Genomic DNA, 13,884 nt, shown 5'->3' on the forward strand with positions numbered 1-13,884 from the left:
CACCTGGCAACCCTACAAACACTCAGTGCCTGGCTTCCGCCCCCCTTCCCGCCCTCTCCCCCTCCCCCCGGCTCTCAACAACTCCGACCCAGCCCCCACGCTTACCTGGTTCCCCAAGGCTGCCAGGGGCTGAGTGCTCTCGTGTTCCTATCCCTGCACTCACTCTTAAAGGGGACATGCTGTTTTAATGCTGTTTTATTTTAATTTTTGGATTTGGGGTCGGTAGAATTTTTGGAGTCCTTTTTTTTTCTTTTTGCTCAACAGCTTTGGTCCCCCCTCCCTTTTTTCCCCTTCAACAGAATTTTCTTTTGGGGGAGGGGGGGAATTTCGGTATTTTGTTTCAACCATCTTGCAACCCTAATGCTCACTGTTGCTTATGTTTGTTTTGAAGATACTAGTGCAAAAGGGAGTATCTGGTATACTGTGGTGAAATCCATAAAGGCCAGTTAAAGGAAATTTGAAGGGGAATTAGTGTGCAGGCAACACCAAACCACATATTTAACGATAGAAATACTTATAATTTACCGGTGACAACATGAAACTACACACAGTTAAAATTCCTCTTACTAAAACTTTCTGAATGTTGGGATTCTTGAGGGAGGAAGGGAGGGAGGAAACACAGGTGGCTCAAAGATTCTAAGTCGTTTTTTCTGTGGTGTTTGGGGAGCCAGACCATGCTTGTAACTTTGTATCCTCTTTATTCTGAAGCTATACATTTCAGAAAAACTACTCCCCGAAACAGGCTTGCGATATGTTTCCCCATTCCATCACAGTATGCTGACCCAGTAGGGAAAGGTTAGCATCTTTACTAGCCTACTTTATAGGATAACAATTTCTGGCCGTGTTCCTCTGTTATGGTGTAGTGCTATCAGATTATAATTTAACCATAAACCCTACTTTTGATGGTATTTTGTTATAGTTGCAACAAATCTTGTGCTGAATAGGATACATGGCCAGAAAGGGTTAAACAGTCTTGAGGCCAAATGACCAGGGTTAACCTGTAGAGGCATGTGAGAAAAGTATTTAAATGGTAATTAAGGCCATTCAATGCTAGTTAGGCTAGAACTTTGAAATGTGAACCCATATTGTTAGAAATTAGAGGTAACACTAGTTACGTGTGTTTACTTATATCTTTTAGGTGCTAATCATGTAAACAGACAGTTCCTGTCTATCATTATAATTGTTGAATCTGAGAGTAGAAGGGTATATTAACATTTAAATTAATCTTGAGTGTAATAAAGTCATTGTCATGATGTCTCTTTACAGTTTATAATAAGATAATTTATCTATTAAGAAGTTGATTACCATGATGATTGGGAAACAGAAGGTTACACCAAAAGCTTGTTGTTTACTCAGGGCTGTATCAAAGGGTCTTGATCTTTTTTTGTCTTTTATCTGCTTGGATGCTCATGGGGAAAGCTGCAAGCCATAAGAAATGAGATTGCAGGATATCCTGGTGTCCTCCTAATGGACACTGACTTAATTTCTCAGATCTGCTTAAGGTTTCATGCAGAGGAAGCCTCAGCCATACGGATTGAGGTCCCAGTCCTAAGATGGTACACCCTAAACATGAGTTTGGATTTTGAACTATAACTCTGGACTAAATTCTAAAACCTTTTGGAACTACAAGATCACGGTTATAAGTACTTATATGTTTTGCTTATAAGAAGCACACTGAATCTTTTTAGGGAAAAGGGCGATATGCTGCATTTATTAAGAATGCAATAGTAAAGAAGCTAGCGTGTGCGCGTGTGCATGCGCACACACACGCACGCACATTTTAGGTGCCAGTCTGTTGTTTTAAATAGCCTTCTGGCCAGGTTGGGTGAGGGAATGAGTGTGGCATGCATATACTGTGATTTTCCCCCTCCAAATAACCATGTGCCCTCCCCTTTGGGTCAGGACCCACAATTTGAGAAACACTGGCACAATAAGAACATAAGAATGGCCACACTGGGTCAGAACAAAGGTCCATCTAGCCCAGTATCCTGTCTGCCGACAGTGGCCTATGTCAGGTGCCCCAGAGGGGGTGGACCAAAGACAATGATCAAGTGATTTGTCTCCTGCCATCCTTCTCCAGCCTTTGACTAACAGAGGCCAGGGACACCATTTCTTACCCCCTGGCTAATAGCTTTTTTATGGACCTAACCTCCAGGAATTTATCTAGCTCTTTTTTTTTAAACTCTGTTATAGTCCTAGCCTTCACAGCCTCCTCTGGCAAGGAGTTCCACAGTTTGACTGTGCATTGTGCGAAGAAGAACTTTATTTTATTAGTTTTAAATCTGCTAGAGGATAAAAGCATGCAAAAGATCAAATTACATGGGGGGAGGATAGTCCGTGGCACATTTTTCATGACTGTGAATTTGGTAGGATTCTAATAAAAGGTTTATACTGAATAGTTTGGCATGTTTTGTTCTAGACATGCTGGCTAACACAATTTCCTTCTTTGGATCGAGGGAAGAGAGTTGACATAACGTATCTTGATTTTAGTAAGGCTTTTGGAATAGTTCGGCATGACATTCTCATAAGCAAATTAGGGAAATGTGGCCTAGATGAAATTTCTATAAGGTAGATAGATATACAACAGAAAAGCCTGTCTCAGAGTAATTGGCTTCCCTGTAGCATAGACCTGCTATTTTGAAATAAGCTATTTCAGAGTATCTCTTCCGGAATAGCTTATTTTGAAATAAGTGTGCTGTGTATATGTACCCTAAGAAAAGAAAATAGATTTAAGTTGGATATTATGGACAATTTCTACCCTCAGTTTATTTGGTCTCCAAAAAGGGGGGAAAATCTTTCCAGAGATTATTAAATTGACATTTAAACATAGTAGTTAGTTGATATAACAATGCTCTTAAAACTAATACCACCTCAAAATTGACTAGTGTAATTCGAGTTGCCTCAGTTAATTTTTTTTATTGCAACATATATGTTTGGAAAGGTGACAGGACCCTCTTTTTTTTTTTTTTTTTAATTAATCAATTCCCACAGTGTTCCTATTGATAATGGGGAAAATCCTATTGACTTCATTAGTAATCTTTGCAGATTTTGACCATTTTAAAGAATTATGACCTTGCTACTATTGCATCTTATACAATAAGATGTGTTTGTGTTTAAATACTGTAGGCTTTACAACCTAGTTGAATTCTATAGGACTCTTCATTAAGAATAAAAAGAGGAACTAATTCTTAGTCTAGAATGAGTTTCTTACACTTAGGTTGATCGTTATGCATGTTGTAATATATATTTACCCAATTGAAGGCTACAAAAATGGGCACCAAATCAAAAACCCACTTTTAAAAAAAGTCTCTATTTAAACATAGCTTTATGAAACAGTTTTCTGGGAAAATGCAATTAATTTAAATTATATATCATTAGAAGTGTACCACATAATAGATATGAATCATCAGTTTATTTTATGACCATTTCAAGTTCAGTCTGAAATGCAACTTTCAATAATTACTTTGACAACATTAAACACTAGCTGCAACTGTAAATAAGCGACAGTATTCAATCTTTTAAAAAAATATCGTAGGAAGATACAGCAGTGGATCTAGAAGTATAACTTGTGGGCTGTATAGTCATAAAACTTTTATGAAATGCCTGGTATGTAATTTTTTAGTATGCTAATGCTAATTGACTTGTAAAGGAAACACATTACAGCAAAAAGCAAAATTGCCCCCAAACCTAGTTTTTCAAACACTTCAGTAATTTCTCTGATTCTGACATTACCACTGTAATGTTGCATCTGATGAGTACATTCAGATGAAGACAGACAGACAGACAGGGATGGATTTAAGTGGCGGATTGTGGCTTTAATTTTAACACTGGGTTGAAGTGCTGTAGGCTCATCCCCACTGTAGTCTCTCATGTTCTAGGCATTTAACCGAGTCAAGTGCAGCATTATGAAGTTCCAGTTGTATAACCAGTAATTCATAATGGACTTCCTCATCATGCTTCTAGGACTCGGCTTGCTTCTGAATCCCTTTGACCTCCTCTACTGCACAGGGCCAAAAGAGCAACTTGGTTTCTGAAGGCTTCAGATCTCCCTTTCATGCAAAGGCACAAGATTTAACAGTGCAATCCTCAGTTTCTGATACCTCTGGCAGCTGGCCTGTTAGTCTTTATCCGCAAAGGTCACAGGGGATACCACCTATGAGCTTGGTCACACCCTTTATCCCTACTACCCATTTCCTGCCTTATCCAGTCTAACATATTGAAGCCAAATGTTCAGCCTTTACAACCGACAAGTATATCCCATCGGTAAAAAGCAAGCTGCTTGTTCCCAATGGAGGGAATCTCTAAGCCACTGGTAACCAGAATGATTCTTTGGGACCCTATCCACACAGGTTAGTTTGACTGTTCCAGACCAAACTCGCCTCACTAATATTTCTGATTAAACCAATCTTGTGTTCAGCCAAGATGTTTAACTCATCCCACTGAATCTTAACTCTCAAATTTACTCCCCTGAAAACATCCAGACATGTCCGGACATTTACGTGGTCGTAATTGGCCCATCATCGAGTGGCCCATCATCGAGTGGGAGAGAGGGTATGAGCTAATGTCACACATTCCTCCTGCTGAACCAACGAATGCAGTCAACACAGATGCAGTCTGAAGGCTCAATGCGCAATGGAGTGCCTGCAAATCCAGATAGCAGCCTACTCTTTGGTTGCTCCAGTGAACTATAGAGTGCTGTTTCCAGCAACTTATAGCCTGGAGCCCCCGCCCTCAGGAGTCACACTGTTTAATGTATGGGGGCAATGACCTCTGCAACTTGAAAGAATGGGTGCCACAGTTTTCTGGGTTGAGATGCTAAGCTCTAGTGCCTTCGTTACCTCAGCAAACTTTTATCTGGTTAGGTAGCTTAACCATGCCTCACCACCATTCATGGCATGTGTTTTGGATATAACATCTAAATATTATGAAAATGGAGATGCTCTTGGCTCAATTTTTTTTTCAGATTATATACGTGTGTATGTGTGTATATATATGAAAGACTGCAGTCCAGTTCTGTAATGTTCTAGCCATCTTGAGTTTGCTGGTTTGTTGTCTTGTTTCCCTCTCCCTCTCTCCTTCCCCACCTGTATCCTACTCCTGGTTTGCACAGAAGAGAAATGTCTTCCTGTTGAAGAAATGCTCTCCTTTACAATTTTTTTTTCTATAACATCCTTTGACAAATGGGGCCCCAAGGGATTGATCATTTCCCACATGATTAGTTGGCATCAGTGTTTGTCTCCTATGCTCTCCTCGGTCGAAAAGGAAGGGGTCAGGCCTTGTTAAATGTGCTGCCCCCTAGTGTTTGGATTTCTCAGTCCACTGTACCTTTTTGCAGGTGCCTGGCTCTGCGGTGCTGGGACAAGTTGCTGCCAACCATTCTCCGTGATAAGAGGGGAGGTTCCCAGTACAGGCTGACCTTTTAAGCCCCACATTCCTGGGTAATGAGTCAGCCACCACGTAAGCTTCTTTTTCAGCAGTTTTATGTCTTCCCCCTCCCCCCAGCTCCCAAGCCATCAAGAATTGCTCAAGCTATCAAGAATTGCTTTCCCGCCTTCCCCAAGCCATCAAGAAATGCTCTCTTCTGTTAGCCAACACCTCAGCTTAAGATGCACGGAGGTGATTGGAAAGCTGTATTTACTTTAATGTCCAATGTGGTGTTTGATTGTGATCTCAGTGGTGTTGCATTAACAGTTGGCATATTTTTATTATATCTTTTCATTGAATGGGTAATAAAAATTTAAACCATGTGGTAGATTTCAAATGTCTTCCTGTTGAAGAAATGCTAAATTCTTAACTTTTAAGGCTGGAAATGGCTCTTTTAATCTAGTCTAACCCCTGGCAATAACTCATGCCATGGAATTTCATTCAGTAGTGAAATAAACCGCAGTAGCTTGTGGTTGAAATTGAGCACACCTTTTTAAAAATAGTCAAAGATTCTAGCTGAAGAGAATTTAACATACTCCTTGGGAAACCGTGAGTCGATCTTCCTAAGTGAGGCATGGTAACATGTAAAAGAAGGCATGAGCTGTGCGTTTTTGCTTTGTGTTGTTTTTGTTTTGTAAAGAGTTCTGTCAGCCACAGGCAGCCAGAGTTTGTGCATAAAGGCTATGCGCTCAGAAGGTGGGGTAATGGGATAAAGGGGACAGCTGGAGTCCTACTGCCCGGGCTCTCCTTTCCACTCTTCCTTCAGTACCTCACCTGGAGGCAATGTCAGGGCTCCTGCTGTCAGCCTAGAGGTGGCAGCAGCATTGCAGAAGTGAGGGTGCTACTGGGGAGCTAAATTTGCTGTGAAAAGTGATATTGACACAAATCACTTCTCTCCTTGCCACCTTTACTTTTGTGTTGCTGCTAGCATGGTTCTGCTTTCAGAGCTGGGCACCCAGCCAACAGCCACTGTTCTCTCTGACTTCAAAGCTGGGCAGTGGTTTATGTAATTGAGGGACATACGCACATAGTTGATTAGACACAAAAGGGGGCGCAATCAAAAAAGTTTGAGAACCATTGCAATAGTTAAATTACTTGGTTTAAAAAGTTACATTTGATTCTAAACTCATACACTGTTGTTTGTAGTCTAGGTAGCAGCATTGTCTCTTTATGGATAATTGACCATAATCCTGTTTCTTGTATCAGTTGAGAGAAAAAAAAACTTTATTTGCAACTTGTTTGTCCTTAGTAGTCTTTTATACTAATGGGCCAATTCAGCTTCATCAATCTTCATTCTAGTAATAAATTCTCCAGTGTTGGCTATAATCAATGCTAGGAATGTGTTACATTTGTTTTTTGTCTGAATTCAGATTTGGCTGAAGAATGGGACAGTGGTTGCATTTCTCTTCGTAGCTCTAAATATATTTTCACCTCATTTTGTCCAAAAACAAAATTAAATCTTTATCACTCAGGTATGGCAGAGCATGTTATGTTGCAGAAAACTGCTTTTTATTTGTAAATACAGTATCTGTTTTTTATTTTTTCCTAGGACGGATTAAAGCAGATTATAGCATTGGATAATGTTGGACTCCTTGTATTCCATTTAGACAAAAATAAAACCCTGAAAAATCTGAATGTTACTATGGTGATGTTAGTAAAAGCCTGGGTTATGGAGAAAGCAAACGGCTTAGAAACATACTGTCACTTACGATAATGAGTGTGCCATATTTGGCAAGTTGTGTATAGCCAGAAATGAGTTTAGCTGCTGCTGTAACTTTTTTTTATAGCCCACATGTCATCATAATCTAAAAGCCAATAAATAAAATTACTTTCATAGAATGACTTAAACCCTATGTTCTCTTTTTAGTAACTTAATACCATTCCACTTTTTATCAAAGTGGAAATGTGGGTTACTTCCTGTGTTGATTGCTTCCTTTCTTGATTTGTGTAATGCTTTTATTGTACGGGGTAGGGGAGGAGCTGAATTTTAAAATTTCTCTTCAGTCTATCAAGGAATTGGGTGAAATGAAGTGTGGGGAGATGTTTAAAAAAGAAATTGTTAGGATACAATGTATAAAGATTCCTTTTTCCTTAGTTATTAAAGTTATTTAAAAATCTTAAGATGGCTTCAAAATTATTTTTTATCTTTTAGTCTTTTTAACCTGGCTTCCTTGGAACTAAGAGAGAATCTGCTGACATACTTACCAGAGTAAGTTCCACTGCATGTGTGTCTGTCTGTGGTCGTGTGCTCTTTAATATCTCTCCATTGTCGTCTCCCCCCCCCCCCCCCCCCCAAAAAAAAGTCTGAAGTTAATATTTCTTCTGGCCCTCATTTAATTTTATAAATTAAAATTTGTTTCAGACTTCTGTGTAATGAAAGAAGATTCACTTCCCTTAATAAATAGGAAATTTCCTCAAGGATTTTTGTTCATCACTGGTTTGAACTGTGAGCTTTACCATTTTTTTAAACGTAAATATGCACTTACACATAGGTTGAGTAATTAACAGAAACCATGAAAAAATGGAGATGAGTCTGACATTTCCTGGCAGTATCTAATGAGAAATTCAACTCTACTCTCACAAAAGGAATGGGGAGAAGGTCCTAGAATTTGTAGTGGGGTGCTGTGTCTTCACCATCTACAGTGAGTCAGTCTTTTTGTTTTTTAATTTTTTTTGTATTGGCCCCTGCTTAGACATCCTTTTTCCTTTTCTTTTTTTAATCCCTTTCAGCTTCTGGAAGGGGAAGATTTTTCCCTTCTTTATTCTCAGTACCCCAGAATCTTCCTCACTGACTGAGGGAGTAAAGACTCTCTACTACCAAAGGATGGATGTCTATCTAATGCAGGTGTGGGGAAACTTTTTTGGGTTGTGGGCCACTGACCCACAGAAAAATCAATTGGAGGCCACACACAAGTGAGAAGCAAAAAAACCCCAAAACAGAAATGTGGCTCCTGTCTGAGGAGGAGAGGGATTTGCCACATTTCCCTCTCACCCCAGAGCCGTGGAGTGCCCAGCCTAGTACGTTTTGTGTGTTCCAGCCCCGCTGTGAGACAGCAGAGGAGTTGTAGCACCCACGCAGGCTCCCCAAAGCTACTCCTTGAGAATGATTATCTAGCCAGTTATGCACCCACCTTATAGTAGCCCCACCTAGGTTGTATTTCCCTAGTTGATTGATAAGATTATGCGAGACCTTGTCAAATGCCTTACTAAAGTCTAGGTATACCACCGCTTCTCCCTTATCCTCAAGGCTTGATATCCTATCAAAGAAAGCTGTCAGATTGCTTTGACATGATTTGTTCTTTACAAATCCGTGCTGGCTGTTACCTATCACCTGGTTATCTTCCAGATGTTTGCAGATCAATTCCTTAGTTACTTGCTCCATTATCTTCCCTGGCACAGAAGTTAAACTGACTGGTCTGTTGTTTTCTGGGTTGTTCTTATTTCCCTTTTAATAGATGCACACTATATTTGCCCTTTTCCAGTCTTCTGGGATCTCTCCTGACTTCCAGGACTTTTCAAATATGATAGCTAAAGGCTCAGAGATCTCCTCTATCAGCTTCTTGAGTATTCTAGAATGCATTTCATCAGGACCTGATGACTTGAAAACATCTAACTTTTCTAAGTAATTTTTAACTTGTTTTTTTATTTTAATATCTAAACCTACCCATTCACTGGTGAAAACCAAAACACATAAGTCATTAACCACCTTTGCCATTTCCGAGTTTCCTATTATTGTTTCTCCCTCTTCACTAAGCAGTGGGCCTACCCTGTCCTTGGTCTTCCTCTTGCTTCCAGTATCTATGTAGAATGTCTTTTTGTTCCTTTTTCGAAAGAGGAATGTAAATGAGACTAATCGAAAGTGTAAATGAAGCACGGATTTAAATATTCTGCGCTTCATTTGTATATTCGTGTCCAAGCACTTTTCAAAAAAGGGTTTTTCGAAAGTGAAAGTGCAGTCTAGATGGGGTTCTTTTGGGGAAAAAAAAACCCTTTTTCAAAAGAACCCTTACTCCCCGTCTAGCCTATGTCTCTAGCTAGATTTAGCTCATTTTGTGCCTTTGCCTTTCTAATCATGCCCCTGCATACCTCTGTTGGTTGCTTATATTCATCCTTTGTCATTTGAGCTAGTTTCCATTTTTTATATAACTTCTTTTTTATTTTTAGCTTATATAAGATCTCTCGGTTGATCCAGGTGGTCTCCTGCTATACTCTGTATCTTTCCTACACAGTGGAATAGTTTGCTTTAGGTCCTTAAAAAAAGCCCTTTAAAAAAACTGCCAGCTCTCTTCAGTTGTTTTTCCTCTTTGTCTTGCTTCCCATGGGAACCTACATACCAGCTCTCCGAGTTTACTAAAATATGCCTTCTGTAATCCATTGTTCTCTCTTCTATTTTACTATTCTCCCTTCTACCATTCCTTAGAATCATGAACTCTGATTTCATGATCACTTTCACCCAAGCTGCCTTCCATTTTCAAATTCTCAACCCAGTTCCTCCCTATTTGTTAAAATCAAATCTAGAACAGCTTCCTTCCCCCTCCCCCCCAGTAGCTTTCTCAACCTTCTGAAATAAAAAAAAATGGTCTCCAATGCAGTCCAAGAGCTTCTTGGATAATCTATGCCCTGCTGTGTTAGTTTCCTAACATATGTCTGGGTAGTTGAGAGGTCCCCCATCATCACCAAATCCTGTGCTTTGGATGATTTTGATGTTTAAAAAAAAAAAAAAAAAGAGCCTCATCCATCTCTTCTGCCTAGGTTGGTGTTCTGTAGTAGACCCCTAGCATGACATCATCCTTGGGTTTTTTTTTACCCCTTTTAACCTAACCTAGAGACTCTCAATAAGTCTGTGTCATATGTCCATCTCTACCTCAGTCCAGTGTTTACATTTTTAATATATAAGGTACCAGCGCCTCCCTTTTCCCCCTGCCTATCCTTCCTGAGCGATCTGTACCCTCCTATATTCCAATTGTGTATTATCCCACCAAGTCTCTGTGATGCCAACTATGTCATAGGGATACTGTACTGGGTCCTGCCTTGAGGGCAGAGGGCTGGACTCCATGACCTCTTGAGGTCCTTTCCTGTTCTAGTGTTCTATGATTCTGTGATAGTTGTGTTTACTTATTAGCACTTCAAGTTCTTCCTGCTTATTCCACATACTCTTTGCATTTGTATATAGGCATCTAAGATACTGATTTGATTTGCCCCACCAGGGCCCCTCCTTTCTCTGCTATTATAGCCCTTTCTCCCTCCCATTTCTGAACTATCTTCCAGGTCTCCATATTTTTCACTTACCTGTGGGCTTTGGTCACCTGCCTCCATCAAATTTAGTTTAAAGCTGTGCTCATTAGATTAGCCAGTCTGTATCCAAATACTCTCTTCCCCATCCCTGCTTAGCAGTCCTTCTTCTTGAAACAGTATCCCGTGGTCAAGGAAACCAAAGCTCTCTTGGCAACACCTTCTTCGCAGCCAGGTATTCACCTCCGGGATGCACCTGGGCCATGACCTTTGACAGGAAGGACTGAAGAAAATACCATCTGCGCTCCAAATTCCTTCACCCATACTCCCAGAGCCCTTTAATCACTCCTGATCTGCTCAGGTCACACCTTGCAGTATCATTAGTGCCCACATGGATGAGTAGTATGGGGTAGTAGTCAGAGGGTCGGATAATCTTTGACAATGCCTTCATAGCATCTTACATATGAGCCCCTGACAGGCAGCATACCTCCTAAGATGACATGTCAGAGCAACAGATGGATGCCTCTGTCCCCTTAGAAGAGAATATCCAACCACTACCCTATTTTCCTCCTCGCAGTGGTGGCTGCAGACCTTCCAGATTTGGGGAGACAAGGCTTCTCCTCTTCTGCTTTAGGGGGTGATTCCTTGTTTCCCAAATCCAGAACAGCGTAATCGTTCTTAGAACCATGGTGGGGAGGGTTGGGAGCAGGGGTGGAGCACTGCCTGCTGCCAGAAGTGACCAGCTGCCAGTGTCGTCCCTGAATCAGAGCCATCTCCTCTTGCACCAATGGGGGGTGTGTGTGTGTGTGTGTGTGTGTGTGTGTGTGTGTGTGTGTGTGTGTGTGTGTGTGTGTCAGCAGTCTTTTGTAATGGGATAGCTACCTCAGCCTCAGTCGTCTCCACATGAATACTGTCAAGGAATTCCTCATGGATTCAGATGCTCCTTAGCCTAGACACTACTTCCTGTAGCTCTCTCACCTGCTTCCTGAGGGATTCAACCAGCAGGCACGTTTTCATGTTGGATGGTCTCCCTAGCTTGGATTTGAGTAAGTGGGAATTGCAAACCACAGTCTTTTCAAAACCACAGAGGCATCCATGGTCAGGTGGTCTGGCTGGCTGCAGGTAGAGGAGACAGAAGCGGTGCTGGCACAGGTGTTGCTGGTCTTCCTAACCATATTAGGACTCCTTCTTACAAACTCCTTCTCAAACTCCCTTATCTGCAGCTCCCTGTCCACTTCACTCCTCTGATTGCTCTGCCTCTGGTTTTTAAAGCCTGCTCATCTAGGTCAGATTTACCCCTTTGTCTAGTCCCTTCCCTGAAGGGCAAACTGCAGTCTGATCTGGCCACTCATCACTGGCAAGGGGCATTAGACTTGCTGCCTCTTCCTATCCCAGCTGCTTTTCTACAGCCCCTAGTTACGCTTTCAGGCCTCCATAGCCAGGCCTCTTCCTGAGTATTAGGGTGGGGTTCCCCTGCCCCCCCTTAATATTCTCCACAAGGCTGTATTTGAGGTACCTTCCTAGTTGGCATCTTGGTCCCTTTTCCCTCAAAGGACACTGAGCTCCCTCAGGAGAGTAGACATGACACATAGCCCCCCAAAGCCTTCATTGGGCTGCATGCTCTGTCCTGATAGCCTTCTCCCAGAGCTGTCCTTAACCCCTTTTGCTCCAGTGTGGGGCAGCCACCCTGCCACAGATATAGACAAGGCTAAGATTGGTGATTAGCATAGTGGGCAGTGATCCAATCAATCATGGTGCATTTTATGCTTCAGAGGCGTAACATTAAGCTGACAAACCCAGTGCCCTCCAATAGCATGTTAATGTACACACTTGATGCCCAATAAAATACTTTTCTAGAAAAAATGTGTGGTTATACTGTGGAATGAACTCATTCAAATACCAAGGGTTTCTGATGGTGTAGACCAGTGTTTCTCAACCAGTGGTACGTGTACCCTTGAGGTATGTGAGAGAAGCCTGGGGGTATGTCAAAACAAGTGAAATTTGTCAAAAAAAAGTCTGGGATTTTGCTCTGCAAAGGGGATCAGGAGGGAGCGGGGCATGTGCCTGTCAAATTGAACTTTCTGAGCCACGTGCCTAGACGTTAACAGCTGCTGTGCGCACATGCCCCAGCGCCTGGCGGGGAAAGCATGTGGCTGTGGAGGCTGCTCCTGTGAGACTCAGGGCAATTCCAAGTTGAGGTGGGTTTAGATGGGGAGGAAAAAAAATCACTTCCAAGGCTGCCTCTCTTAGTTCGTTGCCTCCCTGGCGTGCTCCAGTGGGGAGAGAGGCCGAACCTGGAGACGCGCATTACCCTCACCCCTGACAGCAGCTCAGTACAATGAGGCTGAACCTGGAGACGCGCATTACCCTCAGCAGCTCAGTACACCTTACCCATGGTGCTGCGGAGAGGAGCTAAAAGGCAGTGAAGCGGCACAATAAACTTTGCTTCAAAGGACACCCCTCATCTGTGGTTTGCGAAGGAGGGCGGGGGAGGGGCCAGGAGTGCACCAGGCCGGGGTGGGAGTGCGCAGCCCCACTCGGCGAACCCGGGCTGGCAGGCACTTGCTCCCTGCAGACAAGCTGCTGAGGCAGGGCCAGGCGGTGGGAGTGGGCACTTCAAATGTAGGGTTACCATATGTCCGATGCCTGGCTTTGGGGGAGAGGAAGGTTATTGGGTTAGAGTGGCGGTGCTAGGAGTGTTTGGCTCTATGGGTACTTTTTTTTTTGAAAAAGGGGTACTTTATAAAAATAGGTTGAGAAACACTGGTTTAGCCTAATGTGATTCTCTCTCTCCTTACAGATCACTCACTCAGCTGCAGAGACTAGAAGAACTTGATTTAGGAAACAATGAACTTTATAACTTGGTAAGGTATCAATAGAATATGGCATTGAAAATGTTGCCATTTCATATGGAACTAAAATATCCAGAACAGAATTTTCCCAAATCGAAAGTGGTGGCACCTTAAAGACTAACAAAAATATATATATATAGTATCATGAGCTTTCGTGGATAAAACCCACCTCATCACCAGATAAGATCATCTGAAGTAGGCTTTACCTACGAAAGCTTATTATATATATATATATATATATATATATATATATATATATATATATATATATATATATATATAAAATATTTGTTAGTATCTAAGGTGCCACAGGACTACGCATTGTTTTTAAACTTACAAGCAACATGGCTACACTTCTGAGACAAAATATTTTGTG

General features: G+C 41.7%; 1 protein-coding gene across 1 annotated transcript in view; it reads left to right on the plus strand.

Moving 5' to 3' along the window:
* LRRC1 (leucine rich repeat containing 1) overlaps positions 1-13,884 on the plus strand; it is a 109,440-nt gene that overhangs the window by 60,791 nt on the left and 34,765 nt on the right. Inside the window, exons 5-6 of the mRNA XM_075923612.1 lie at positions 7,577-7,633; positions 13,457-13,520. Coding sequence (XP_075779727.1) covers positions 7,577-7,633; positions 13,457-13,520 — 121 coding nt within the window. The remainder of the gene's footprint in view (positions 1-7,576; positions 7,634-13,456; positions 13,521-13,884) is intronic.

The sequence above is a fragment of the Pelodiscus sinensis genome, chromosome 3, assembly GCF_049634645.1.
Source record: "Pelodiscus sinensis isolate JC-2024 chromosome 3, ASM4963464v1, whole genome shotgun sequence".
Classification (NCBI taxonomy): Eukaryota; Metazoa; Chordata; order Testudines; family Trionychidae; genus Pelodiscus; species Pelodiscus sinensis.